Consider the following 27,987-nt stretch of genomic DNA (forward strand, 5'->3'; position numbering starts at 1 on the left):
GTTCCTATCGTACAGGTAGATGTTTGATCTTGTAGTTTCTTTGTAGGTGGAGGGTTGAATCATCACGTTTTCTTTTCAGATTTATAGCTTTTGTTCAAAATACTATAGATTATTTAGAGATTAATATCAATGACTCCGAGGTATAGGCTTTATTTACATACAGAAACATAATGTGATCTGGAAATAATAAAAAAATCCATGAGGTGTAGAGCTTTAGGCAGTGTTTTCATTGTCAGAGTAATATTTAGTTGTTGAAGTGAGCATGAGAATGAGATTTATTGCTGACTTAAGAAGAGAAATAAACAGTTTTGGTATATAAACACCAAATGGAAAGAGAGAGAATTATGATATCTCTTTTAAAAAAGAATGTTTATAATAAATTCATGGCTGCGGGTAATATATTGTCCTATTTATTTTTTATCTCCTTGAGTTCAATTTGTACTACTTTATTTAGTGGACCTTGGAATATTATTTTTTGATATAAAAAGCTGAAAATATAATGACTAATACTATTTAACAACAACTCAATCTTCTTTACATCTATTCTTGCTGCTTCAACTTGTGTTCTGATTTTTATTTTGCATCTTAAGTAATTACTATTTAATTATAACTGCTATGTGCTAGATATAACTATATTTATATAAAATATGTCACTTTAACATATCTTCCTATTTCTTTATTTTTTCACCTTTTATTATCAGAAAACCCTACAATGTTACACGAAAAACTTGAAGAATATAACAGTGCCTTTGAAAAAATCATGGAAGAGCTTGAAGAGCCTGAAATGCCAGAAGATCCAAAAAGTTCTGCCCCGTCAACAACAGATGAAACCCCCAAAAAAAGTAGAGGGCAATATCAAAAGCCTACGGATAAAGATATAAAAAAGCTTCTTTATCTCTACTTCATAAGGGGATTAACTATCGAAAAAGCCAGCAAGATAGTAAATATGAAACAAACAACTGCTGGTGGCTATATTTTGAAGCGGAGAAAGTCTCCAGTTGTTTTTTTTATTAAAAACAACAAGGAGGCTACAAGTGATGAAAAAATGAATCTTTTATTCGAAACTTACTCTGCAATAAAGAAAGAATACAAATAATATCATTGCATTTTCAATTTTAACATAATTATTATAATGAGATACTTGCTTTATTATCTTATAACTGCAGTAAGGTATTTAATTTTAACAAAGTAATCTGGAGAAAAGTTTGCATATTCTGTTAGTTCTCTCTATAGATATTTTCTATGATGTATCTTTGTAGAAAGATCTACATATATTGAAGTGCTATTATATTAGGCATTTGGCACTTATATAAAAAAATATGGCAGTTATATAAAAAAATACGACGTTTACAAAAAAAATACTATGGTTATATAAAAAAATACGACGTTTACAAAAAAAAAATACTACGGTTATATAAAAAAATTGTAAGCTGTAAGGATAAAAAATTTGAGTGCCATGTACCCTTCCGCCAATAGTAAAAGGGGGGGAGCAAATTCAGATGGCAATGGGAGCAAATTCAGTTGGCAATGGACGCAAATTCAATTTCTATGGAAACCAATCAGATGTCAATGGGTTCTAATTAGATGGAAACAGATGCTAATTAGATGGAAATGGGCGCCAATTGAATGGATAAAACCAGTAGTATTGATATTTATAGAATTAGAGCTACTCTCCATAGTACTCAAATAGAAAACAATCTTCTTTTTCAGCTGAGAATTTACTGCTTCCTTGCTGCTAAGCTTCTTCAAATCTTACCCGTCTTTCTTCTAGAGATTCTTTTCTTGCTACAGGATTTGTGAGATTAAAGACAAAGATGGCAGCTTAGCCAAGTTGAACTGATGCTTACCATAGTCTCTGAACTAGTTTTGGGTTAGCCTGTGCTTAGTCTTCTCACAGAGCTCCAGCTTTTGCTTTCCATTGAGATATATATAATTGCTGCTAATGTTGTCAATGTTGAATGACTTAGACATATTTAGACAAGAAAATAAATAGAAAGTACATGTTGTGTGTGTGTACTGAAAAAGAATTGTATTAATGAAAATTGCTGTTGTTGTTTGAGGTTTATGAAGGGAGTTAAAAGATTTTAAATGAGAAGACAAAAATTCATGTGAACTTGTATAGGGTTTTACGTATTAAAAATATTGGTTGTATCAAACTTTGATCAAACTTCTATACGGAACTACCACTGCTATTTATATTATATTGAATTAGAAAAATTATATGACTGGGGTCAGATAATCAATTCTATCCAAGTCTTAATCAGAGTAATATAATATTGAGATAATTAATATGTGATGAATTATATAAATGTGTGTAGTCCCAATGAAGTATTAACATAGAAAGTAAATGTGTTTTTAAGTTATAATTATACTTATAATAATTTATCAATGTATCCCATATTATGATGATATTATCATACAGAATACAATCACTACTGTACATGATAAACCTAGATATTAAACAATAAATTAATTAGTAGACACCTTTGATAGGAATAGCTGAGAACTTATATTATTTTCTTCAGACTTACTCTCAACTACAGCAGTAGTCAATACTTATGTACAACAAAGATAACCATAATAATATATATTATGATATGATTTTTATATTAAGCAAGTTAATGTTAAATATATTATATTTTTGAAATGATATAAATCTTTACAACACAAGTCTAATAGTAAACACAGCATTAATTCCAGACACCAATAATATTACAGTCAAAGCTTGGTATAGTGATATTTGATATAGTGATAATTGCAATATAGTGATATTTTTTTGGAAAATTTGAGCCTGTGCCTGCTTATTATCATTATTTTTTGATATAGTGATAGTGATAAAATTTGAATCCACCATTATCACTATATCGAGCTCTGAGTTTATTTTTGTATTATAAAAAAATAAATGTAGTATATATTTTATTTAGCATTTTAAAGCAAGCCCAGTTTCTTACACAAAATACTATAAATTCTATTAGAAAACAGTACTCACTCACAGTGGCATTAGAAATATCACTAAATAATGCGCGGAGTAAGAAAAAATCATGCTTGATATAGTGATAGTAATAAAATTTCTGTTCACTATCCATATCACTATATTGAGCTTTGACTGTAATTGATCTGAATGAAAAAAAAACAACATCTCCTTGCAAAAAAGACATAACTATCATAGTTAGGGAAATGTCAATAAATATAGAAAATTTGTGTTTTCTTAAATAAAACATTAATTTTCAAAAGACTTACTTTTATTGTCTTATACATTAAATTTTATATTATTGCAAAACTTACTTTATAGCCAAATACTTTGAAATGAGATATATCACTATGGGAAAAAGATGATTGTTTTCAAATTTGTTACTTTATTTTTCATCTATAATAATCAAAAATCAATCAAAAATCCAAAATGAAACAATAACTTTTTTTTTCTTTTAAATGGTTAGTAAAAGCAAATAAATTATTTAAAATCGAATCTCATGAGAGAAAAATATCCAATTTAATCAAACATTTTACGTTTTTGATAAATATAAATTTGAATTGAAAAATACTGCTTTTATTCATTCAATTGGAGTTCGTTTCCATTGAATTAGTATCTGTTTCTATCTAATTGGAGCCTATTTACATCTGATTGGCTTCCATAAAATTTGAATTTTTATTCATTGCCAACTGAACTTGCTTCCTGTTTTTACTAGAGTGTTTCAGCTGTTTTAGTTCTCTAGATTTTACTTTTATAATGATTTAATTTATGAAATAATTGAATATCAGTAATTGAAATTTGAGATATTTTCAATCTATAAACAACTAGACATTACTGTTAGTTGTTTATAAATTATGGAATTTAATTTTTTTAATAAACAAATTTAAGTGTAATTAATCATGTTCTCTATGTTTCCTTTTAGTAACTTGACCTCTTATTCAGAATGTCTACATTGAATGATAAACAGATTATTTTCAGAGATCTGAAAGAGAAGATTCTCAAAAAGCTTATCAAAAGATAGCTTTCTCTGATCACATCTATATTAAATATTATTAAGAACATCTCTGAACTTTTAATATATCAGATTGTACTTGAAAAAGATATCTTTCTTCAAGATTTTGTATTTTATGAGCTCTGAGCAGTATAGACTAGCTTCTATATCAATTAGATGATGACCAATTCAGATAGAAATTCTGCATGAATAAAGACTCCTTCTATGTAATACTTAGAATGATAAAGCACTATTGGGTTTTCAAAAGTGATTCTGCAAGAAGCAGACAGAACCAATGATTCAGATAATAGTAGCCTTAGAGCAGCTAAGTACACATAAAAATGATACTTCTGTAGGTCGCACTGCATGATCAATGTGTATCTAATAACTTTTGCTATTTTTCAACTATTATATGCAGTATATATATCTTGATACTTATATATATCCCATTGCACAGAAGGATCAGATTGCTGTTATATAGAAAGATTTATTACTAACATAATGTTATTAAAGACTAGTGCTGGAGTTTGGCCTGATCACTTAGACTATAGCAGTATCAGTTTAAGAATTGAAGAGAAAACACACTTCCCTTCTTATCTGAGCTTTATAGATGGAATCTTAATTGATCTAGAATATAAGCCAATCTGGAAAGGAGAGGACTTTTACAGTTGAAAGTCTTGCTACTGTATTTCAGCAACTATTATATTTGATGATGAAAAGATTATAAGATATTATTATACTTAATAGCTAGGGTGCTCCCATAATGCTTGTGTATTTAGAAATATGCATATTGCAAGAAATCATGACCAATATTTTTCTGGTGATCAATACCTGTTGGGGGATTCAGCATATGTAGCAAGTTATATCATTATATCTATCTACAGTAGTCTCTCAATAATTTCAAGGCCTAGGGAAAGCCAGGTATCTTGAAATTATTGAAGAGTAAAATAAACAAGTTCGGAGTATATATTTCCTGCTAACTATGGGCGGAGTTTACAATATTCTTTAATAGAGAAAAATATATCAAGTAATGATGATGTAAAATATAAAAATATGTTGCTACCTTTGCCCTCACAATATAAAACCCCAAAAACACAGTTTGTGACTATCTCAATGATATTCACTTAATAAACTTTGAGACTATGCCTCCCTATAAACAAAAAAAATATCAAGTAATGATTTGATATGCTTCAATCCTCTGTTTAAATTCATTCTAGTTAAATATAACCCCTGGCTGCATTGCTGTTTTCCACCCCCCTGTCTCGTAACCAATTATTGTTTCAAATTTTTATTCAATCAAATAATAACAGCTTCTCGGTATGCTTTTAGTTTATTATATAATGTTTATTTAATATCAATTTCAATTTTTTTGATACTTTAATGAAATCTATTAAATACAGAACTAATCAATAAATATGAGCAAAAAAAAACGTTTTGCTTAATACTGCAAATCATCTTGAGATTTGTAATATGAAAAAGAAAAAGTTGTCTATAAGTAACCCTCAATTGGCAGAGTAAATAAAGGAAATTTTTGACCTTCAGAAAGCTTCTGATGTTTCTACAATCTCAAAGATTTTGAAAAAAGAAGACTACAGTTTGATAATACAAGTCAATGTAAAGAACAAAAAGCGTGTTAGAAAGGGAAAATGATCTCTATGTAATAAATCTCAATATTATACATTTTTGCTCTATATAAAAAGTAAAATTAATCTTATTATATTGTCATATAACTATAGCAAATCGAAGAAGCAGTGATTATTTGGATCAACATTGATGAAAATAATCAGATCCCCATCACTTGGAAATTGAATAAGACGAAAGCTACTATTTTTGCTGAAAGAATAGGTGTTAAAGATTTTAACGCTTCTCAAGTCAGGATGGAGAAGTTTGGAAAGTGTTATGATATCAAAATGAATCAAATTCATGACAAGGCTGGTTTAACAGACATAGAGTTGCTTCAGATTGACAAGACTGCTATCAAAGAGAAGATAGAGGTTTATAGTGCTTGTGACATCTATAAATTTGATGAAACAGTACTTTTCTATGCTGCTCCACCAAGAAAAACGATTTCTTACCAGAAATTTTCTGGTTGGAAGGGAAATAAGAAGTGGCTTACAGTTAACCTTTTGTGCAATGCCAATGGAACAGACAAGTGGTCTGATATATTAATTATTAGTCATGCAAGGAGACAAAACTGTTTTAACAAAAACAATAAAAAACAAGAGGCAGTAGATCATAGATTCTTTATGTATCATTACAACAATAATGCCTGGATGACACGATCAATCTTCCATGTTTTCTTCCATCACTTTGATCATTCAATGAAAGCGCAAAACTGCAAAGTGCTTTTGATCCTTGATAATTTCTCTGGCCATAAAGTAAATTATGTGCCTACAAATGTTGAGCTTCTTTTTCTGTCTCCAAACACCACATCCCACCTTCAGCCATTGGATGGTGACATCATTTGAACTTTTAAAACTAATTTTAAACATAAACAGTATGTCAAGACATATCAGTATATTGGTATGATTCAAAATGGCCAACAAGATAAGATTGGGGCCATTAATAAAATATTTGAAATTGATCAATTGTGGGCAATGTGATGGATAAGAGAGACTTGAGAATCTGTCTCAGCAAAGACTATTGATAACTGCTAGAATGCAACAATCTTTTGCTTCATTGAAGACAAAGATAGTGAAGGTAGTAGTAAACCAATTTATTGATTATAATAGTAGTATAATCTTTCAATTCCACTTTCTTAATATTCTAAATATAATTTACAGATGTAAACCAGGCTATGATTCAGCAAAGTCAGACTGAAAAGGTTCTGGTTAAGGTTTTGAAAGAAATCTTAGACAAGATTGTCAAATCAGGTCTTCTGTCTCTTGAAGATTGTCCGACCAGCAAATCAAATCCACTCTATGAGAGACAATGCACTCATAGAGTGATCAATGAGAATGAGACGGCTGACATTGTCATGGAAGAGTATGACGCAGATGACAATGCAGCCAACAACAACAGGAATGAAGAAATTGCTGAAATGAAATCAGCAGTTCCTTTCAAGAGAACATATTCTGCTTCAGAAACGTTTGAGTGTGTTTGCATGCTTTTGGATATCTTGGAAGACAAAGATATTGACAAAGACTTTATCAATAAGGTTGAAGGTCTTTGTAGCAAGTTTCAGAAAACTGTGACCTCAAAGCAAACTAAAGTCACTAGCTTCTTTAAGTCTTTTTAAACTTTATTCTTTTTCAAATAAAATAAAACCAATTTTCTATAAGAAATATATTTTTCTTTATGTAAAAATAAAAAAGAAGTTAGCAGTCAAGTACAGTCAAAGCTTGATTTTGTAACATGTTTGTAAATAGTAACAATTGAAAATAACAATAAATAGTAATGACAGATAAAAATAATAAAATCTATAATAAAAACTTTTATAACAAAACAAATTAGAATTTTTATTTATATTTTTCAAGTGAATAATCTTAATTAAACAATTAATAAATGAAACTTAATCAAAATATAGCACATATAGTCTTATTTTATTTCTGAAAAAAAAATGAAAAAAAAATATTTTAAAGAAATTAAGGTAGATAACAGCTTGATAGCCCAGTGTTTGGCATAAAAACTTAACGCACTTGACATTGATGTCAATTACAAAATCGTGAGAGGTTTGAATTAAAAAAATGTAAACTATGATTTAATGCACTGCCTTATTTTCTGCCAGTTCAAATTTGAGACAAAAAGATTCAAAGGAACGAGTGACCGCTTTTTCTTTTGTTTTTTTTTTTAAAAATAACTGTTTGTTTATGAAAAAAAAACACTCTATGAAATACAAAATAATACATGTGTAATGTTTTTTTTATTGACGTTGGATATTCATATTTCTAAAACTATTTCTATTTCTATTTCTAATATTATCTATTCTATCTAACAATTCTTTAACACAACGAGTCATATAATTTATCTCAGACACATCAATATCAGAAATCGTTCGCATGTGTTCAAGATTGAGTCTTTGATGATGAAGTAAGGTGGTGTGAGTGATAAGGTCTGTAGTAGACGTATCAACATCATTTTGAGCACCTACAACATCTTCTCTACCATCTTCTTCATCAACAATCACAACTTCTTCTTCTTCAGCTAACACTGCTGGTCTTTGCATTGCCAAGTGATTGACATCTCTTTGAATTGTATATAAGATGTTAATCTTACGGTATCTTTTGAGAAGAAATGCATGCTTGCAAGGCACTTGTTGAGAGATGTATCTGGGACACGAACAGCATTCGATTAAATCATTTTCAGCAGTGATAGACTATCATGTTATATTATTTGTAAAAGACTTGATTTGTCACTTGCCACCAGAGTTATCCATACTAGTACTAATCACATTTAATGGACTGATGATCATAGAAGGGAGTATGTCATCTTCTATCTTGGATGCAACAAATTCATTTCTCGCAAGTTCGTTTTTCTACCAGTCCCATCTTTCCATTGTTTAAGTGAATACAATCCACTTCTTGTTCATAGAAATACTCTACATTGTTCGTAAGGTCAAACACAAGGCGATCTAGTCTTCTGATTCTAGCATGGCCAAAGTAGATGGTCTTGAGCTGGTTATGCCATGACTCAATGAAGTTATTCGTCAAATATCTTCTATGTGAGTCATTGACATAAGGGTGCCCCCATCTTTTAAGCAATACTTCGCTTCCATTCCATCGTGTTTCGAAGTATCTCAAGAAGTGTAACTGGTTGGGTATATCGCGTTTGAAGTCAAGGATTCTCGTCAAAAATACTTCTTTGTTCGACTCCATCAAGATATACTTCAGCTTGTTCTTTAACTCCTGCTTGTATGCTGCCAGCTGGGCTGATGTAAATGATGCATCAAGCCTTACTTTGTTGTTGAGGTTTGTTTGCCAAGCACGAAGAATATGGAATTCACAATAGTGAATTGCAACATGAGGAAATGCAGATGTAATCGCATTAACTTTGGGAATACTACAGTCAATGGTGATATTCAAAGGACGGAAGTAGCTTCTCTCACAAAGATGCATAAGCCATTGGCTGATTGGCCTGACTGTCTGGTCATTTGTAACCATGTAAGCAACAGGAAACCCTTTTCCAGTTACGTTGTGTTGAGTCACTAAAGAGTACATGACCTCTCCACTTCTTGCTGATATGCCATGAGTAGCATCAAGGCAGAATGATGTGGCTATTCTCGTAACTCTCACTTGGACAGGCGATTGAAAGCCAAAGGTGAAAATATTGCTTTCAATGTTGTTAACACAAAGGTCTCTGGTAAAAATGCAATAATTTCTTTCTGGCAATTTCTCATTCATTCAGATAGCAATAGATGCCTTCTCATCAGAGTTGAACATATACAACAAATTTGTCATCTATTTTATTTCATTTTACCAAAACTGTTAAATACAAACTTCCTTTCATCTTTTTTTAACACACCTTCTTCATTCTATTGTATATCTCTTTGTAGTTTGGCTTTCTAACACCAACACCCCAGCTGTCAATCTGTCGAAGGACAGATATTCTTGTGCTTCTACAGCTGCTTCCACTTCTCAGTTGATCTTCAATCAATTTAATAGCTTCAAAAGGTAAGGGCAAAGTTCTAATCTCTGATCTGTCTCCATGAACATGACTGTTATGGTCCATTGTCATATAGAACGTAACAATAGTAGGAGACTTTTTGAACTGCTTTATTTTCAAAGCTCCATTACATCCACATGCCTTTGATTCTTTTTGTGCAGGGCGTGAATCTCGCTCTGGTATATATATGCCTGCACGATAACACTGACGTGTTTCTCCAAAAATATATTCTTTTGAATCAAGACATTTTTTTTATTCCATTTCGTTGAACAAAGTGTATTGATTCGGTCAAGACAACATCTCCATTTACTAGCTTTTACAGGTATGACTACTTTAAAAGGAAGCATCTTAATCCCCTCCAAAGACGAGTTGACTAAAACATTTTGAATGTTTGAAATATCATAAATAATTGGGTTGAAAATGTTGAGATTGGTGTTTAATTTGTATTCAAAATAAAGAGAAGGAAAAGAGAAGGAATAAAAAAAATTCTCAATAGAAAATTAACTTTTTCAAAAAGCCACTTGCAAAGCCTCCGACAGAAAAAAGCCTCAAAAGGTCAATTTCAAATTTGAACTGGCAGAAAATAAGGCGGTGCGATTTAACTATATTGCTCTTGTCTGATTGGCTAATTTTTTTCTTTAAGGATTCAAGGCCAAAAAATTTTGTGAAAGTGAAATTAACAAGAATTGTAAAAGTTAAGCCCTATTTTTTGAGTTGCGTCTTCAGGGCCTTGAAATTATTGAAGTGTGAAATTAAAGGGGCGTGAAATTATTGAGGGACTACTGTACAAGATGTCACAAAATAGATCAATATCAGCAGAAAACAAGCAATTGAATTATAAGCATGTTAATATACTGGTCAAGATTAAAAATTGCATTGGTATTCTGAAAGGGAGATTCTAATTCTTGAAAAGCTTATGGATTTTGATGAAAAACAAATATGATGTGATTGGGGATAAGTATTGAAGCTGTTACATTTATTTTTATTTTCTTTTGAAAACTTCAATAGTAAAATGCACACTTTTTTATATATGATAAACTAAAAATGCTAAAGGCATAAAAGAAAAAAGAAGTCACATTAGCATTCCTTTCTATATTAGGGGGCTACATTAACTGTTTTAGATTTTATTTTATTTTTTCTGGGATTTAATAATCAGCCAATAACAAGCGATTTAAAAAACAGTTAATGAACCCCACTTTTTATTTTATTCTTTTATGAATTTGCAAAACTGGAGTAAGAAAAAAAATCTTGCATAATATAGATGAGATCTTTCTAGATCAAGTTCAAAGTCAAACAAGATTACAAGATCTATACAATCTTATAGTTATTTAGTTTACAGAGATACTATTGTAGAGCACTACTTTTCTTCCTGTTACTATCAAAACAGCATGTATAATTTTATAGCAAGTACTTAAGCAGGAAATCATAACATAAATAAACAAACCAATTTTTAGACAATACCAACCGCAGAGACAGCAAGCTTTGGAACAAAGATGGTGTAAATGGAGGTCCATCTTCTATTACCATCCTTGTTCTCTGGCTTTCTGAGGAAGCCAACTACAGGCATTGGAAAGGAAGCAATGCTGGTGGGATCACAAAGGAGACGCTGTGCTCAGAAATCAAGGAGAGATTTGCTGAGCATGGCATCTACCATTGCAAGAATGTAGGCATTCAATTAAAGATCCAGAGTCTTCACAAAACGTACCATGAGACTTATCAGTTTCTGCACGCAACAGGGCAGGGTATCGAAAACAGTTTTGAGAAAGACGAGATGTCAGAGAAGGAGGTTGCCTCAACCATAAGAGGTATATGACTAAATATAATATACCTTAGTATTACTTAATTACTCATAACTATCATTGATATCTTTATATAGAGACAATGATAAGAAAGTATCAGTACTTTTATGACCTGGAGCCTGTGATGAGTGACAGACCATCTGTCATTCCTCCCTTTCCCATGTCCTTCAATAAGGAAGCTGATGTTGATAGTGCCTTCTCTCTTGACACATTTGACACGTTTGACAATGCGGAAGTCCTTATGAATGGCAGACAGAAGATTGGCAAGTCGAGCAGCTCTGCTCAAAGGAGACCATTTTCCGCAACCTTTCACACCACATTAAACCACTCTGAGAAGAAGGTCTGCAAGACCATTGATACTGGCATTGTGGGCATAGTCCGCATGGCAGAAGATATGCAAAGGGAGAAGGTTCAGCAGATCCAGCAGAACTTTGCTGCTGAAGAGGTCTTCTGAAAGATGTAGCTGGCACTCAACGAGAGAAGGGTGGCCATAGAGGAGATAAGAGCTCTCACTGAGAGAATTAGGGAAGACAGTGAGAGTGCCCAGCATCAGGAAGCCCTTATCCAGGCATTATCTGCTGCTGGGTTCTTGAAGGAAGAGATTGCCAAGCAGTTGAAGCAAAACCCAAAATAAAATATATTAAAAAAGTAAATTTTAAAAGTTTAAGAGTGTATTTGAAAGTGTTTATTGAATAATTATTTACATTATTCTTTCTCTTTTGTTTTTGTTTAACTCTGATGATGTTCTTAACTTCAATCTTTCATTGTTCCTAGGAGTATCAGTGTTTTTGACACTGTCTTCTACAAAGATGTTATCACTACAGTACAGCAGCAAGTTGTGTAAAACTCAACAGCATCTTATTCAATATCTAATTTTCTCAATGTTATACAGACCCATACAATAAATGAAAGACAAAAGTTTAAACTCTACTAAATAGAACATCTTTAATGCAAAGTTGTCGTGCTTTTTTTAAAAACTCTTCTCATTAAAATCTCACAATGTCTCAGCAAATCAATAAAAGTATTCTTAAGAAACGAAAAGAGCTTTCAGACTATGAAAAAAGACTTATTATTGGTGGTGCTCTCCATAATATTTTATTGACTGCCATTTTGGAGAAGACAGGCATACCCATGACAACTGTACATAGCACAGTTCAACGATGGAAACAGAATGGCACGCCATTAACAGAAAAATGCCAAGGACGTCCATCAATTTTGGGTGAGAGAGATTTACACCAGCTTAAAAACGAAATGAAGAAAGATTGTAATGCCACACTTGAAGAACCCACAAACGCCATGAGACTCATGATTGGCAAGTACATTTGCAAGAATAACATCTGCAAAGCTATTTGTAAGATCAGAATGTCTTCTTGCCATCCTGTGTTTAAGCCAAGGCTATTCAAAACACATAAAAAGAAACAATTGTTGTTTGCTAAACGTTGCAAAGAAACCAATTAAAGATGGGGACATGTGATTTGGAGCAATGAGTCTCGCTTTATAGTTTTCTCAAAGGATGGAAACCTTAGAATTTGGCGCTTTCCTCTGGAGAAGTTCAAGTCTGATTGTATCATGCCTAGAGTACAGTTTGGAGGTGGTTTAGTGATGGTTTGGGGCTGTGTGTGAGGAGGAGGAGTAGGCCCACTAAAAAGAATTATTAACAGTCTTGACCAATTTGGCTATATAAACCTTTTGGAAAGAAAGTTGCTCCCATTTTATGGTTGCCTAAGTGAAAGACATGACGGGAAGTTTATTTACCAAGACAACAATGCTCCTTGTCATAAGTCAAAATTTGTTGAGAACTAGAAAAGACCCATAATGTACCAATAATGGAATGGCCGCTGAATAGCCCAGATCTCAGTCCTATTGAGAACCTATGGGCTCATTTGGGTCGGATGGTAAGGGCAAGAGTACCAGCTCCAAGAACTATTAAGGAGCTAGACAAGGTTATCCATGAAGAATGGAAGAAAATACTGGTTGCAGTATGCAAGGCCTACTGCATGTCTATGCCAACTCGCATAGCCCGTATGAAGAAAGCCCGTGGTGATGTTACTAAATATTAAACTTTCAATAAAAATTATTTTTCTTAATATTTAAAGGTTATATATTCTTATTCCAATAATTTTGAAAGTGGTTTCTTAAGGAAAAGTAGACAAGCAATGAAGAGAGAGTTAAGGATGTTATTTTTTCACTTTGGCAGAAGCTAAAATTTTCTTTTATTTAATTAAGGAGACTGTATTTGTCATGGACACTTGTATGGAGATCTTTCAACGATTCAAATCTTGACTTGAGAATAATAATGCAATGCTCTATTTGGACATATAAGTTGGTATGCAGTTGGTTAAAAAGTACATTGTTAGCTGAGAGTGTATCATTGGAGGGCTTCTTGTACTCAGAAACTACTTCCATTGATGATGTATAGGCCGGATTTCCTAGCAAGTACTGGTCTTTAGAGAAGTGAGTTTTTAGAGACAAAGCAAGTTGACTGCTGGCGTAGGCTCTGGCAATATGAGAAAACTCTGGCCATCCAGTAAAGCAATGGCAGATTCTTTTTTTTTTATCACAAACAATCATTGCTGAAAGACAGTAAATGGATTTATGGCTATAAAAATTCTTGTCACCCTAGTTTGGCTTGTATTCCAAGCAAATCAAGATATCATTAACAAGTTCAATACACAAAGTGAAGTCTGTTTGCTTTTCAATTTGCTGGCTAATACACACAGGTTTGTTTTCATCTGGCCAAAACACAGTGGGACTTTCAATTGAGTGAATACCAGCAATGAATCTGCGGGTGTATTTAACTACTGATTCTACTAAAAAAGCATTGTTGTTTTATTATTTGGTATATAGAAACTCAAAAACGTACAAATAGATTATACATACAACTGACGCCAAGAGACTTTGCAACATAACCTACAGAAGCATCAGTGCCAAATCTTCCCAGTCTTTTTAGAGTCACTATCATTTGGATTATTAAATGTTTCTGTCTTTACCCATTGATGTTTTTGAATAGTTGATGATCTTGAATCTTTCCCAAGATAACAAAGAAAGAGTCTCTGTTCATTCTAAGTTCTTGTATAAATCTGTTATTATCCAATTCAAATAAGAGACAATCTACTTGACTAGGTACTCTGATAATGTCTGATTGTGGGCTAAGATATCTTTGTTCTGACACCAGCTGAAAAATAAAAATTTCTGGAATGTTTCTGATAATATTCTCCATTGAAAGTTTATTGCAGACAACATGTTGAACCAGCTTAGTATAAATTCTCTTTTTAAGACAAATCAAAATTGATTTTCTGTCACTTATTCTAGGCATATTGAAAAATAATATGTATTTTAAAGAGAAAGAAATGAGAAAGATGGGCAAAACAGTTGGTGTAGACAGATTAAAAGTTTAAAAAAGGGCAAAAAAAGAGTAACACAAGTCTATCTTAAGCTTAGCAAATCAGCTTTAATTATGACTGTCCACATCTTTTTTTAAAAAAGTTGAAAATTAGTTCAAAATACATATTAGATAATGCTATGCTCATAATATCATCACTGTCAGTAAGCATAGTCAATGCTTCATATTCAAATACATCAACATAAAGAAGTCTGTTTTGTTGTGCATAAAGACAAATTTACTTATATTATCCAATTATAACTCTTCCGAATCTTTCACTGCTTGAATCTGTATCTGCATATCATCAAAGCATACATATGCAAATAATATTCCTTGTCTCTAAAAGTTCTTCCAATCAGTACATGAACTCTTAACAGTTCTCATCAATAAAAATCATTTTTCATGAGCTTGAAACTCTCTCTATCTCATAATCTAATTATTTATACAACTTTTTTTATAAACTCATTTATTACAGGTATAATATTTTAGCTAAAATAGCTTGTTAGCATATATTACTCTCATAAAGTTATAAATAATAATCAATACTCATCTGCCTTCACTTTAACTCCATTTGTTTTGTCTCTTTTTTTTTAAAAAAAAAAGTATCCTCTTGTATTGCCTGTACCTTACATTAAACCATTATAATAAAAGTATGTCCACTCCAAGCACTATTGAGTTCGTTTCTCATCAGGAAGATAACAATCAGTCACATTCCTGAATGAAGCCAGAGGTGGTAAATATCAGTTGTCATTGATTGATTGTTTGCAGTACTTTCTGCTGAAAGACAATGCAGACAATCTGAGAAAGTATCTTGGTGGCTTCAAGAACAGGAAAAAGGTCAAGGTCAGCAAGATCAGAGTGATCAACAACAGCTACCAGTATTTTGACAAGTAGGGTGTGAAGCGCACCAGCTCTCAAATAAAAAACAAACTGATGTATCTGATCAACAAGCAATATCCTATTGCATTCAAAGCCTGGGAAGACTGTGGTGATCCAGACACTCGGATGTTGGATTTATCACATATAAGAACATATTCATATTGGGATAGCGTAGTAGTTATCATCTTGTCAGTATAAAATATATATAAACGATTAAGTAATCAGCCCAATAATTATTACAGTTAGTACTGTAGATAATATCTTAAAGATTGTTAAGATAATTATATCATACTGCTGGGTAAACTGTGTCAGATCGATATGGAGCTAATTTAGTAGGAAGTCCTAAAGCTCTAGTATAAAAGAGAAAAGAATAGCTAAGAGCTAAAGAAGTACGATTTATGACATGATGTCATAATTGTAACACCAACACTAGTTAAGCAGTAAATACACTCTAATAACCAAATATAGTAAAGGAAGAAATCCTTAAGAAACTAAGAAGTAATGACAAGAGCAGATTGTGTTTTCTTATAAAAAGGGACACTTTTTATTTATGAATAAAGACAACTTATATACAGTCTCAAAGTATTTCTATATGTCTCTATTATCAAATATTTTATTTTTCTATTGTTTCGTACCTGAAATACCACAAAGACAACACAATGAGAATTGGTAAAGAAGAAATGTCTCAACATGAAAAAGATAAACTTGAAGATATGAATATTGTTACATATAAATTAAAACAAACATCTAAATAATTTAAATTACCTTTTAAAAGTATATCTTAATGATATATGCCCAAACTTCACTTAGATGAGAGAAGTACTTGGTAAAAGTAAGACAAAGTCACCTGCTGTATATAATACAACAATGTCATTGGACTTAAACAAAGCTCAAGTTATAAGCAAGGGTGAGGATGGTGAAGATGGTGAAAACGATGGAGATGACAAAGCCAGTGAGAGCAGTGAAAGCTGCAAGGACCAAGAAGAACAGGAAGCTGATGTCAGCAATGAGATCAGTTCTCAGAGAGAGGTCATTGTTCAAAGCAACAGTGAAAGCAGCACCTTCAAGCACTCTGACACCAGTGCGTACAGTGACAAAAGACGGCCTAAATTCTTTGGCAAGATTGTGAAGAACACGGCAAAAAGATCAGTCAAGAGCATAAAGGATATTGGGCATCATATAAAAGAGTTCAATGATACTCAGATATTGCTCTTAGAATCAAAGTACGAGGAAGAGCTCAAGAACCAGAAGGAGAAGCTGCAAAAAGAGCTTCAATGCAAGCAGTGGGTAAAAGGAGTGATCCTTATGGCAAAAACATTTGACTGGTCTGAGGAGAAGACTAAGAATGAATTAGAAGAGATGTATAACCAATACATCAATTAATAAATTGTATTTCTTCTATTTATACTATGCGTTTAATTTATATATATATACAAATTCTTAGAACTAATGTTATTTCATTTAAAAAAATGTAAAGGCATGTAGACTATATAAAAATACTATTATTAAAGCAGACAAAATTGATCTTCTACTTACATCTTCAAAATAGTTTGATAATAAAATATTAAAGAAAGAGAACATAAATAATATTGAAATATCTATTTAATAACAGTTGTCAAATGCCAAAAAGTGAGATTTATCTAATAGATATAAAAGCTAATACTTCTGTTTTTTTTAATCCATTTAGAATGATCAAAGTTTATTTTCTTTATTAAAGAAGATGTATTCTTTTCTTTTGACATAACAACACGTTGTGTCTGGATCTACTTTGTATTTACGTCTATATTCTGAGATCCATCTACTACATCAGACTCCTCTGAATATCCTGTCTTCTGCAGGCATTCAACTTCAGCTTTCTCTATATCTTCCCATCGACACTTGGCTTTCTGAGATCATTTGTTGTCATCTAGACACATCAGGAAATTGTTCAAGGCTACGCAAACCCAAATCTATGCATTAATCTTTACAACACTTTCCTTTCCTTTTATTCTTACAGGGATTGATTTGAGAGAGTAGAATCTCTCTTTCAAGATTCCAAATTCGTTTTTAATTTTTACTTGCATGCTTAAGATCTTGGTATTGACACTATGAAAGAAATTGCTGTGGCAGTCCTACTAATGTTTTGGTGATTTGATGGTCAATCACACTATGCTTTAGCAGGGTAGATTAGTGGTAAATGAGCTATGTTAGTTACCAATCAATGTAGTTTTGCCACACCAACTTTGGTTAGTGGTTTTGAAACAGATCTTAGTGGCTCCCCTATCATAAAACATAGTGGAAATGTAACACTGCAAAAGACCGCTGATTTTAGTTCCTGAAAACCTGCAAAAATTTTACTACAATTTTCGATTTTTAATTTTTTCAAATAATTTCTATTTTTTTCTGTTGTGATTTCAGATCGCTCTTTTTTAGCTGTAAAATCACACTACCATCATTTTTTTGGCCATAAAATTACAAAATTGGGTTTTTTTTTATATTATACACTTTTGATATAATTCTAAATTACATTGAAAAAACACTTATACAAAAGTTAATATAATATTTAATAAAAATTATATATATTCTTAAGGTTTCACTTTTTCTATTTCAAAATAAATCATTTAAATATTTTTTATGTATTATAAATGTGAATATAAAAACAAATATTTAATCCATATATTTCAAGGGAACGAGACAAAAGGTTGTGATTTCATTTTTACTGTGGCAATATTTTTGCGTGATTTTTCCCTTTGATATATGGAACTAAAATATCAGATTTTTTTATTTCACATGTTGTGAGAGGCGAATGTTCCATTTTTGGATTATTTTTCGTCATGGTCGAATCATCGTCATATCAAATATTATAATTCTAAAAAAAGACTTTTAAAAAAAATTGCGTACACTTTTAGTAATGTGCGCAGTATTTGACTTGGTTAATGACTTAACAATATATGAGTATAATTATGATGATATGTGCGGTAGATGTATCAAAGAATTACTTGGCATACTATAGTCATGGCATGGAGCAGTATTTTATCTATTTATAATTTTTTTTTTGGTATATAAAGACCTTGATCAAGATCTCTTAAAATCTATATAATTTTTTTTATAATTTAAAACAATCGACATGTCCAATAATCAAAAGAAAGACAGTTATGTTATCTGCAAATGTCCAGACTGTACAAAGTTGGATAGCTGTGGAAAGAAACAGAAAAGACAAAATGCACAACGACACTATGAGAAACATATAGTGCCTGTTGCCAAAGACGATGCAATGGGTAAATAACAAGAATAACTCGAGCTGTACATGTAAAATTAATATAAATTAATTCATAAAATAGATGTTCCTGAAGAACATTTTGACGACATGGAAGTAGATAGTATTGACAGTGACAATGACAATGATTATGATTACGAGAACGAAGGCGAAGGCGAATATGAAGACGAAAATGAAGAACAAAACATTGAATTTGATCAAGAAGGTAAGAAAATAAAATAAAATAAATGAACAAAATAATAATTGAAACTGATATATATATTTTTTATTTTTTATTTTTTATATGATTATAATTGTAATTATATTTTTATTTCTACATCTTTACAACAATTATTCCTTTCCAGTTGACTTACCTTTGTCCCAAGAAGAGTCCATCTTTACTGCCGAAGATACAATTACAGGAGCATTTGTGGTTGATGGCGATGAGATTGAAGAAGGCGATACCGGTTTTGATTTTGAACAAGAAGAAAACTTTGATGAGACCAGTGGGACCTCGATAGTAGAATCAGGTATGAATTAATACGGTATAGACAATTAATCAATATATTAATTTAAACTAACTTAACCTTTGTCTTCATAGTTCGTCCTTCGTCTTTTGATAACATGCCCTTGTATATCCGCTTTGTTGCAGTATTCATTGTCATATTTCACTTGATCTTTTTGGTGGAAAGCGGTGGATCGATTCTCATTGAATTTTGTAATACTCTACTGTCTCTCTGTGATATGTCTGGCGCCCTTCCAATGACGATCAATAGCTTGAAGCATAAGACAGGATTTAACATGGCAACAGACGGAATGACAGTATACATTGCATGCTCACAATGTCATTCGATTTATCCTCCGGAAACAAGTCAAAGAGTCTGTACATTTAAGAAATTCTCTCAATCCGCCATTTGCAACAACAATCTCTTTAAAGTGTCAACCGGAAATCGTTCTCTTCCAGCAATGGTATATCCATTCAACTCTCTGAAGTACGCCTTGCAACAAAAATTCTCCAAGCCAGATTTCGTGTCCAAGATCAATTTGTGGAGAAGTCGTCAAATAATTGAAAACACCAAACTTGACATTTTCGATGGTGCAGTTTGGAGTGATATTAAAGACATCAATGGCAGACGGTTTGTTGATGATAGCCGATCTTTAATGTTGACTCTGAATATCGATTGGTTTCAGCCATTTGATGGACGAACACATTCCAGTGGTGCGATATATCTCTCTATCAACAATCTCCCACGGAGTGAACGCCTTAAGTCTGAAAATGTCATTCTTGTTGGTATGATGCCTGGGCCGAAGGAAGCAAGCACTGACAGCATGAATCATTACTTGAAGCCGCTCGTTGACGAATTGTTGGAGATGTACATTGGTGTAGAAATGACAGACTCACAAAATAGAAAGATTGTTGTTCGTGCTGCATTGATGTGTGTTGCCTGTGATATCCCTGCCGCTCGCAAAACCTCTGGATTTACTGGCCACATGAGCACATGCGCCTGTCACAAATGTCAACGACAATTCACGACTATAAAGAAGACCAGCAAGCTTGACTACTCTGGATTCAAGTATAGCAATTGGGTGAGACGCACGAAGACAATGAATCTGGAACACGCTGTCAGCTGGGCAAATGCATTGAACAATACTGAGCGAACACGCCTAGAAAAAGAAAACGGCACTCGGTGGTCAGAGCTTCATCGGTTATCTTACTTTGACCCAGTCCGCTTTACAGTTATAGACCCGATGCATAACCTCTATCTTGGAACTGCAAAGCGAATGATTCAGATATGGCGCGAGTGTAACTACATCAATGAAAAGAATCAGTTAACTATGCAAGAGCTTGCCAATGGTATTGTTGTACCTTGTGGATATGCGCGTATAACAAAGAAGATTGCCGATGGGTTTTCGTTCATGAAAGCTGACGAGTGGAAGTCGTGGTGCGTCATATACTCTCCATTTGTTCTGAAGCATGTGCTCCCAGCCAAGAATCTCGAAAACTGGATTTTGTTTGTTGACGCATGCCGCTTACTCACAAAACCTTCGATCAATGACAAAGAAATAGACGAAGCCCACAGTAAACTCCAATTGTTTTGTACAAGATTTCAGACACTGTATGGAAAATCGGCCGTGACACCGAATATGCATCTACATCTTCATCTTGGCGAGTGTGTTCATGACTTTGGGCCAATTTATGCTTTCTGGTTATTCAGTTTCGAGAGATACAATGGTTTGTTGAAGAATATCGAAACAAATCAAAAAGGCGGCTTCGAATCAACAATGATGAAGAGATTTTTGGAGAGAACATACATTGGCAGCTTCATACAATCTTTCGTCAACCATCTTCCCCAGTTCGCAATTGACTTTCTGCATCGCATTTCAAATAGTCAAGATCAATTAGCAGCATTGCATCCATCTTCTACTGCCAGTACCTTTTCTCTGTCTGACTTTGTTGAATATTCGTTAAACCCTCGTCATTCTGCTTTGGGTTGTGAGCCGTTGCCCCCTTCAGTGTTTCCGATTAAACTCGACCAAAGGATTACAATGTGCAAGGGACATTATGAATGTTTACTGGAGTTTTACAGACACGCGTATGGCAGTCACGATCTTTTTGGCCATTATTCAAACTGCGAGTCTAACCAGATTTTTGTCAATAACCGAATTGAGAAAATGAAACGGATATCTCTTCTTGGACAGGAATACTCTTCTGGATCTTATTTCCGCGCCTATTATCTTGAGAATAACAGTGAAGATAAAGCAGCGTTTCCTGGCCGTATACTGTATTTATTTCAACATTTGATAACCATCAACGAAACTGTCATCACCCATACTTTTGCGTTTGTTGAGTGGTACTCTAGTTATTCTTCGGGGAGTTACCAGCCAATGTTAAATGAAGGCATTGAGCTCTGGAATGAACCTTCTTCTGTACTTAATTATGAATGTATTATTCCAGTACATCGTTTATATTCACCAATCGCAATTGCTAAATATAGGTTTACTATAACTAGTGAATTTAAACGTTTAGTAATCCCTTTACCCCAAAAAATAGAAGCTTAAATAATATTAATAAAATACCACTTTGCACTCTTTTATCAATTTATTAGAAAATGTTTGATTTATTGTCTTATTGTTTCTTTGACCATGATGGCAGCTTGTTTGCCTTGGTCTTACTAAGCTGCTTATCTCTTATTCCTTTAAATTTATGCTCGAATGGACGGGTATTATTTTTCTTATCATGAGCTGCCTCATAATCCGCATCAAGTTCATCAACGAACCTATCTCCCTATATGTCAATGTAAGTATTATTACACACCATCCAAAAAAATAGTTTTTTGTACTATACCTCTTCGCTTCTCCAGCTTGGGCGGAATCTCCAAAAAAAACTCTTTTCTGAGGACGAATCCTGTTCCTCTTCTTCTCTTTCGTCATCACTCTCAAGGTCTGACATGTAATCAGCATGGAGAATACTGTCAACATTCTCTCCAAAGCTGTTCACAAAGTGTGCCCGATTGGCTTTCAAGGCAGATTGTCTTCTTTCACACGACTATATATAAATATATAATATTTCTAATTTAATATCACATCTAGTATATTGTGTGCGTGTGTTTTTTACCTTTACACGTCGCTGACGAAGACAGGCCCGTCGATTCTCTTCCTGCTTCTTTTCTCCTGTTTTTTTTTCTTGCAACTTTCTGTTGCCAATGTGCCGCACAATCTTAGTTCGAAGAGTTGGCAAGTCCACCTTTTTCCCCTCTTCTTGACGACGAAGGTAATCGGTAACAGACTTCAGAACGAGTCTGTTTCCCTCACTGTTTTTATTTTCATTGGTATTGTATTGGTCATACAATTTCTCTTCACTCAAATAATCGCGCAACAATTGCTATAATATAAATGTATATTAAATTCTATCTACATAAAAACATATTATGATTACTTACATCCAATGTTGGTTGACGTCCAGGCGACATGTCTTGCTCAACTGCATTACTAGCAGTGGCTTCGGCTTTCTCAGAAGATGTGTTCTTCAAAACAGTGTTTAAGACACCATTCATGGTATCAAGTTTCTCGTACACATCATGGATGTTACGAGTTCTACCCGACGAATCACCTTCAAGATTCAACCGAGCTCTCTTTGGTGCTAGTGGTCTTTGATTGCTCACTGTTCCCTGTGAGTGTTGCAACATTATCGTCCTTATATCATTGGTATTTCTTGGTGGGCTTTTTTTTGATTTTTATAAAAAACGAAAATAAAATTAATATAAGAAAATTGAAGACTGCCTGGTTTTAATCTACCTTCCCACAGAAGGTTCTTCACCAAAAGCATTGTTAACTGAATTGTTATTGAGATTTCTTGACATTGTGAATAATAAGAATAGCTTGTTTTTTTTTAAATCCAAAGGGTCTATTTATATTATGTTTAATTTGGGCTTTAAGTTTTATTCTTTCTCAGAGAACACCATGATCTATTACGTAACAAGAACAGCTTTGAATGTTTCCACTCTTGTTGTGAGTATTTTATGTGTTTCTTTAATTTAATTTTCAATCCATGTTTTATTCTTATATTATGTATTAGTATTTGAATAATATGATTTTATACTATACTCTGTTTTTCATATGTATTAGCTGCTGGCATAGTGCAACTGCGTTTTCTTTCAATTCTAAGTTACAGACAAAAATTATTTTTTGATTTATTTATTTTTAAAAAAAAACCCCGAATTCGTATTTAATAGAATAACCGCGCCCCTCTTTTTTATTTTCTCTTTCTTTAACCTGCTCTTCTCATTTTGTCTCTTTTTATATGTCTTGGTAAGCTTACTCTTAAGATCTCAACTTTTATTAATACTTTTGGCTTTTAGAATCATCTTAATATATATTAGATAAACAATACACTCAACAAGCATTCAAAACAGCACAGGTAATAAACAATCTCCTAACCAAAATGAAACACCTTGCTGACTAAATATCTTTTATTTTTAAAATGATAGGGCTTCTACCCATTTTGTAATAAAAGATGTTTTGCTCTTGACACTATATACTTTCTGGTATTTTCAGTCTATGAAAAGGTAATATATATATAACTCAACTTAAATAATGTAACTTATCAATTCTTCTTCTCAGATAAATATGTCACGCCTTTTTTTCAAGTCATACTGGTTTGCCCCCTTTTGCAAACGCGTGTCTATAATATGTAAGTAATTCAAGTGTCTTTACAATCAAAGCGTACATATTAATAAAGTTGTTTATTTTATTTCTTGCTTTTTATTTAAAAGAAAATATCAATCAAACGGATTTTTATTCTATCGCGAGATTTGTTATGAACCCCCATAAATGATCTAGTAAGTATGTTATTTCATTTTATTTCATAAAGAAACCTATATTAATACTTCTGTATCTTTTTTTGCTCTAAGCTAATGTAGTTCCAAACAAACGTATTCTCCAAGAAAATACCAAGGATTTCATTTTCAGTTAAAGAAGTGTAAAACCAAAAAACGCGCCGAATACATGAAACCGATAAGGTAGGGAAGTATAGTATAAGTTAGGTCATCCAATGTATTCAAGCCGTCCAATAAATGAAAGTATAACATGTATACAAGTCGTACTATTCGGATACACACTTTTAAAGAAGTATTAGTGGTCCATATTAAATAGTTAAATATATTTTCCAACCATTCAAAAATCAATAAAAACCATTTTTTCCATGAGATTCTATTTCAAATGCGTCATCTCTTGATGATGTCAACAAGATCTATTTAAGTTTTTTTTTACAATCATTCATTTGAATGCTGGTTCCTGTCAGATTTCAGACTGATTCTAGGTCGATTTTAGTGAGGTCTATCCAATAATATCATGTAATTAAAGCAAATAAAAATTTTTAAGAGGTAGAGAGTTCAAAGCCAATTCCATAACAAGTAGGGTTTAGGTACGGTTTGAAGTTATGGGTGAATATATAACCAGAATTACAGACAATTATAACATTTCAAGAAAAGGGGGAATTATAACTCTCAATTTATCTATTGATTTTAGTATCTATAATCTCATCATTTGGTTAACTAAATGAACCAATTTTTGTAACAAATACCGAACTATAATTGAACATAAACCACCGATTTTTGGAGGATTTAAACAAAAATTAAGCTACTTAAATCGGTTGTCTTTTGCAGTGTAACCAATTAATATGGTTTTGTGCTAAAAAACAGCATAGCATTTGCCAGTTTAACGTTGATATCCACCATATTGTGATGTATTTTTTTAACAAAAAAGAAAATTATGATGTGGTTTTTTTTATAAAAAAGAAAACAGCAATATAGTTTTTTTTATTAAAAAAAATAATTTTATATAGTAGGTTTTTTTTATTTAAAATAGCAGCATTGGTGACATTGCTTATTTTCACTTTTTGTAAGAAACTATTGGTAGGCGTATACAGTGTTTTTTTTTGGGTTTTTCTATTTTGTTTCGCGTCCAGAAAACAGATTGCTAGGATATATGCAATATCCTTGACAATGAGGTGAAACGAGCTAGCATTCGGAACAATTATTTTACAGAATAGGTGGAGCAATATTGCTGGCTTAAACTATGCAATAACATTGTTTAACACTCAATACCACGAAACAATAGCAAAAATAAAGAAATATAATAGCACTAATAACTTACATAACTTCAACAAACATAATATAAAAGCATGTTTCTTATAAATCAGTATTTTTTCTATCAAGTAATAATAACAATAGTTAGCATTTGTAGCTTTAAAAAGAAACCCTTTTCAATATATTTATCTTCAGTCAATCAAAAACAGTAAACCACCACAAAAAGTCAATAGTTCACAGGAAAGCAACTTAAAAATTCTCAAAACTAAACAAAATAATAATAATATTAGCATACATATAATGTAAAAAAGTTCAATTCTGTTAATTACCTTTCGATTGATATTGTAAATAAAGTACATAAACTTCAAAAAAATACTATTGAAAAGCTATATAATTATTAGTATATTTAAAAGAGTTCTTTTCCTTTGTACAAAAATATTTACCTGAGTTTACACATCAGATTAAAGGCTGGTTATTGCTGTATCAGAATAGAGATTGCTCATAACTATTTTTGATTATTCAAAAAAAAAGATAAATGACCAAGTCCTATTCAAATGTATATATAGAATACCTTTTTCAGTTATGATGCATCTTGAATTCTTTCTTATTGTTAATTGCAAAGTCGTATCTAGAGTCTGCTTCCATTAGTTTAAATTTATTTCTTTTTTTTTTAGATCCAGATCGAATGAGTTATTACAAAAGTGAACAATTCAAATTATTCCTACAAGATTTCAACTTTTATTGGTATCCTTTTGCTTGGCTGGAATGTGGGTGATAGAAAACATAAGAAAAATAAATACAGTGTTTAGAATTAACTAATGCTACTGATGATAGGAACGAAAAAAAAGAAGAAACAGAGTAAAATGTTTTATTGCTGTGCACAAATATGATCATGTGGCTTGTGGCCCGTGCTTTTTTTTTACTTTTCTAAGTACATCTGCTGCGTGTTGGTTTCCTTGATAGTGTCATGATCACAATTGACTCCTCTTCAGAGATACTGTCATTGGCACTATTTGAAACAGAGAAATTAGCAATTTCATTACATTATATATTGAAATGAGTCTGTTTGTACCTATTGTCCTAAACTGGCCCAGCTGCTCTCTTCTATAATATTTAAAATCAAATAAATAAAGATACTTGACTTTTCCAAATTATATACAAACCTTTCTTCTTTTTTCTGTTTGGCGTTCAGCCTTCATTACTTCCTGTAAAAGAAGAGAAGCAGCCCATTGATCTTGACAATCGTAAAGTGGGAAGTTGTAGTTATTGAAAATTAACTCCACAAGTCGCAAAGAGTAGTACAACTTTTTCTGGGAATTTAATTTTCCCCAGTTTACTTCCACAACACCATCATCTTTTATTATACACCAACATTGTCTGGTATACATATGAAACTGCAAGCAAATAAGCTTTTGCTCTAGTGCTGATATATTTACATCTGTCCCTTTTTGTTTTTTCCAGAGGTAGTTAATCAATGCATTGATTCTTGCAGTGGCACTTGGGGTCTTATTTGTTCTTCGAGGTATGAACCCCATATGTGCCTCATTCATTGTTGCAGGTATATGTCTTATGCTCCTGTCATCAGAATGGCTTACTAGGTATGACATTCGTCTTTTGATTGCAGATTGTTCAACAACATCTTTGAATAAAATTTATGAATATTCAAAACAGTTGCTAAACCCATTATTCTTACCTCTATGAGCGTTACTAGTTCTGTCTGCGTTAAAAGTCTGTCTTATAAACTGTTGTTGATTAGCAACGTTTTCATTGATTCTAGCAACTGAAGTGCGGATATCAGCCAATTCCTCACGAATAACAATTCTAATTGTGTTTAACACATTAACGTCCGATTGGCTACTCATGTTAAGTAGATGTTTAAAGATTATAAAAGAGAAAGGAAGAAATAAAAAATAATGAAAATAAAGACAGCTAATATATGTTGGGATGGATAAACATATAAAATTTGTTAAACTTCAACATCCAATTGATACAGACTTTACGATTAAAGCTATAAGTTCGGTTTCTTTCTGCTTTCTATAGAAAATTAAATATTCCTTTCAAAACAAGAAGCAAAAACAAGAAATTAACAAATAAAATATAGATAAAATAATCAATAAGAACTTATATAGATTGCTTATTTCAAAATAAAAGGAGAGCATAACAGAGTTTATATGTTTTCTGATTTATGTTTTAGGACATACCTAAATAAACTTTATTACAATGAGTTATCTTGCAAAAGTATTATTCTTCTGGGAAAATCTAGAAAGATCAATTGTTCTGATACTTCTCAAGTCATATCAATCCAAAATTTTTGGTAAAGAAGATCATTTATACTATTGATAATATTTTAGTATCCCGACCAGATACTCGGGTGATGTTTCATAATGTTTATCAATTGTAGTTGTAGTCTCTCAATTAAGTATTCATATAATAAATGAGATATGTAAATGAAATATAACGATACCATAGATATAATGTATGTGTACTTATATATTCTATGCTATTGTGATAATGATAATTAATACATGATAACTAATAATCA

General features: G+C 32.2%; 14 protein-coding genes across 14 annotated transcripts; 7 read left to right on the forward strand and 7 right to left on the reverse strand.

Moving 5' to 3' along the window:
* Nucleotides 1-712: 712 nt before the first annotated feature.
* On the forward strand, nucleotides 713-1,690 carry PHYBLDRAFT_167214 (hypothetical protein; the record flags this gene model as incomplete). Its single annotated transcript, XM_018435599.1, has 3 exons — nucleotides 713-940; nucleotides 1,138-1,165; nucleotides 1,431-1,690. 3 exons carry the CDS (start codon nucleotides 713-715, stop codon nucleotides 1,688-1,690), a joined length of 516 nt encoding a protein of 171 aa, XP_018292914.1.
* Nucleotides 1,691-2,400: 710 nt separating this feature from the next.
* PHYBLDRAFT_167215 (hypothetical protein) lies at nucleotides 2,401-4,330 on the reverse strand (the record flags this gene model as incomplete). The annotated part of the gene is made up of 7 exons (XM_018435600.1): nucleotides 2,401-2,450; nucleotides 2,532-2,555; nucleotides 2,990-3,117; nucleotides 3,286-3,354; nucleotides 3,617-3,719; nucleotides 3,923-4,008; nucleotides 4,197-4,330. The coding sequence occupies 7 exons, from the start codon at nucleotides 4,328-4,330 to the stop codon at nucleotides 2,401-2,403; spliced, it is 594 nt and encodes a 197-aa protein (XP_018292915.1).
* Nucleotides 4,331-5,764: 1,434 nt separating this feature from the next.
* PHYBLDRAFT_111325 (hypothetical protein) lies at nucleotides 5,765-6,430 on the forward strand (the record flags this gene model as incomplete). The annotated part of the gene is made up of 1 exon (XM_018428207.1): nucleotides 5,765-6,430. A coding segment is annotated over one exon (666 nt), but the record flags the coding sequence as incomplete, so codon positions are not given.
* A 1,394-nt stretch (nucleotides 6,431-7,824) lies between these two features.
* Nucleotides 7,825-9,301, reverse strand: PHYBLDRAFT_167217 (hypothetical protein; the record flags this gene model as incomplete). The annotated part of the gene is made up of 2 exons (XM_018435601.1): nucleotides 7,825-8,277; nucleotides 8,441-9,301. The coding sequence occupies 2 exons, from the start codon at nucleotides 9,299-9,301 to the stop codon at nucleotides 7,825-7,827; spliced, it is 1,314 nt and encodes a 437-aa protein (XP_018292917.1).
* A 112-nt stretch (nucleotides 9,302-9,413) lies between these two features.
* Nucleotides 9,414-9,910, reverse strand: PHYBLDRAFT_167218 (hypothetical protein; the record flags this gene model as incomplete). The annotated part of the gene is made up of 2 exons (XM_018435602.1): nucleotides 9,414-9,793; nucleotides 9,874-9,910. 2 exons carry the CDS (start codon nucleotides 9,908-9,910, stop codon nucleotides 9,414-9,416), a joined length of 417 nt encoding a protein of 138 aa, XP_018292918.1.
* Nucleotides 9,911-10,777: 867 nt separating this feature from the next.
* PHYBLDRAFT_61073 (hypothetical protein) lies at nucleotides 10,778-11,996 on the forward strand (the record flags this gene model as incomplete). Its single annotated transcript, XM_018440745.1, has 4 exons — nucleotides 10,778-10,796; nucleotides 11,018-11,368; nucleotides 11,440-11,807; nucleotides 11,841-11,996. 4 exons carry the CDS (start codon nucleotides 10,778-10,780, stop codon nucleotides 11,994-11,996), a joined length of 894 nt encoding a protein of 297 aa, XP_018292919.1.
* A 617-nt stretch (nucleotides 11,997-12,613) lies between these two features.
* Nucleotides 12,614-13,143, forward strand: PHYBLDRAFT_158530 (hypothetical protein; the record flags this gene model as incomplete). Its single annotated transcript, XM_018433806.1, has 3 exons — nucleotides 12,614-12,713; nucleotides 12,864-12,977; nucleotides 12,999-13,143. Coding segments are annotated over 3 exons (359 nt in total), but the record flags the coding sequence as incomplete, so codon positions are not given.
* Nucleotides 13,144-13,579: 436 nt separating this feature from the next.
* Nucleotides 13,580-14,605, reverse strand: PHYBLDRAFT_61071 (hypothetical protein; the record flags this gene model as incomplete). The annotated part of the gene is made up of 4 exons (XM_018440744.1): nucleotides 13,580-13,981; nucleotides 14,024-14,172; nucleotides 14,243-14,346; nucleotides 14,478-14,605. The coding sequence occupies 4 exons, from the start codon at nucleotides 14,603-14,605 to the stop codon at nucleotides 13,580-13,582; spliced, it is 783 nt and encodes a 260-aa protein (XP_018292921.1).
* A 1,677-nt stretch (nucleotides 14,606-16,282) lies between these two features.
* PHYBLDRAFT_167221 (hypothetical protein) lies at nucleotides 16,283-17,006 on the forward strand (the record flags this gene model as incomplete). The annotated part of the gene is made up of 2 exons (XM_018435603.1): nucleotides 16,283-16,345; nucleotides 16,434-17,006. 2 exons carry the CDS (start codon nucleotides 16,283-16,285, stop codon nucleotides 17,004-17,006), a joined length of 636 nt encoding a protein of 211 aa, XP_018292922.1.
* A 380-nt stretch (nucleotides 17,007-17,386) lies between these two features.
* Nucleotides 17,387-17,686, reverse strand: PHYBLDRAFT_144239 (hypothetical protein; the record flags this gene model as incomplete). Its single annotated transcript, XM_018431175.1, has 2 exons — nucleotides 17,387-17,509; nucleotides 17,618-17,686. The coding sequence occupies 2 exons, from the start codon at nucleotides 17,684-17,686 to the stop codon at nucleotides 17,387-17,389; spliced, it is 192 nt and encodes a 63-aa protein (XP_018292923.1).
* A 1,998-nt stretch (nucleotides 17,687-19,684) lies between these two features.
* PHYBLDRAFT_158532 (hypothetical protein) lies at nucleotides 19,685-20,396 on the forward strand (the record flags this gene model as incomplete). The annotated part of the gene is made up of 1 exon (XM_018433807.1): nucleotides 19,685-20,396. A coding segment is annotated over exon 1 (240 nt), but the record flags the coding sequence as incomplete, so codon positions are not given.
* A 324-nt stretch (nucleotides 20,397-20,720) lies between these two features.
* On the forward strand, nucleotides 20,721-21,407 carry PHYBLDRAFT_158533 (hypothetical protein; the record flags this gene model as incomplete). Its single annotated transcript, XM_018433808.1, has 1 exon — nucleotides 20,721-21,407. A coding segment is annotated over exon 1 (259 nt), but the record flags the coding sequence as incomplete, so codon positions are not given.
* Nucleotides 21,408-21,985: 578 nt separating this feature from the next.
* Nucleotides 21,986-23,219, reverse strand: PHYBLDRAFT_144241 (hypothetical protein; the record flags this gene model as incomplete). The annotated part of the gene is made up of 5 exons (XM_018431176.1): nucleotides 21,986-22,144; nucleotides 22,205-22,405; nucleotides 22,475-22,741; nucleotides 22,800-23,079; nucleotides 23,155-23,219. The coding sequence occupies 5 exons, from the start codon at nucleotides 23,217-23,219 to the stop codon at nucleotides 21,986-21,988; spliced, it is 972 nt and encodes a 323-aa protein (XP_018292926.1).
* A 2,417-nt stretch (nucleotides 23,220-25,636) lies between these two features.
* PHYBLDRAFT_167224 (hypothetical protein) lies at nucleotides 25,637-27,307 on the reverse strand (the record flags this gene model as incomplete). The annotated part of the gene is made up of 4 exons (XM_018435604.1): nucleotides 25,637-25,710; nucleotides 25,775-25,820; nucleotides 26,609-27,084; nucleotides 27,139-27,307. The coding sequence occupies 4 exons, from the start codon at nucleotides 27,305-27,307 to the stop codon at nucleotides 25,637-25,639; spliced, it is 765 nt and encodes a 254-aa protein (XP_018292927.1).
* Between the last annotated feature and the right edge of the window lie 680 nt (nucleotides 27,308-27,987).

This window comes from Phycomyces blakesleeanus (genome assembly GCF_001638985.1).
Source record: "Phycomyces blakesleeanus NRRL 1555(-) unplaced genomic scaffold PHYBLscaffold_8, whole genome shotgun sequence".
Classification (NCBI taxonomy): Eukaryota; Fungi; Mucoromycota; class Mucoromycetes; order Mucorales; family Phycomycetaceae; genus Phycomyces; species Phycomyces blakesleeanus.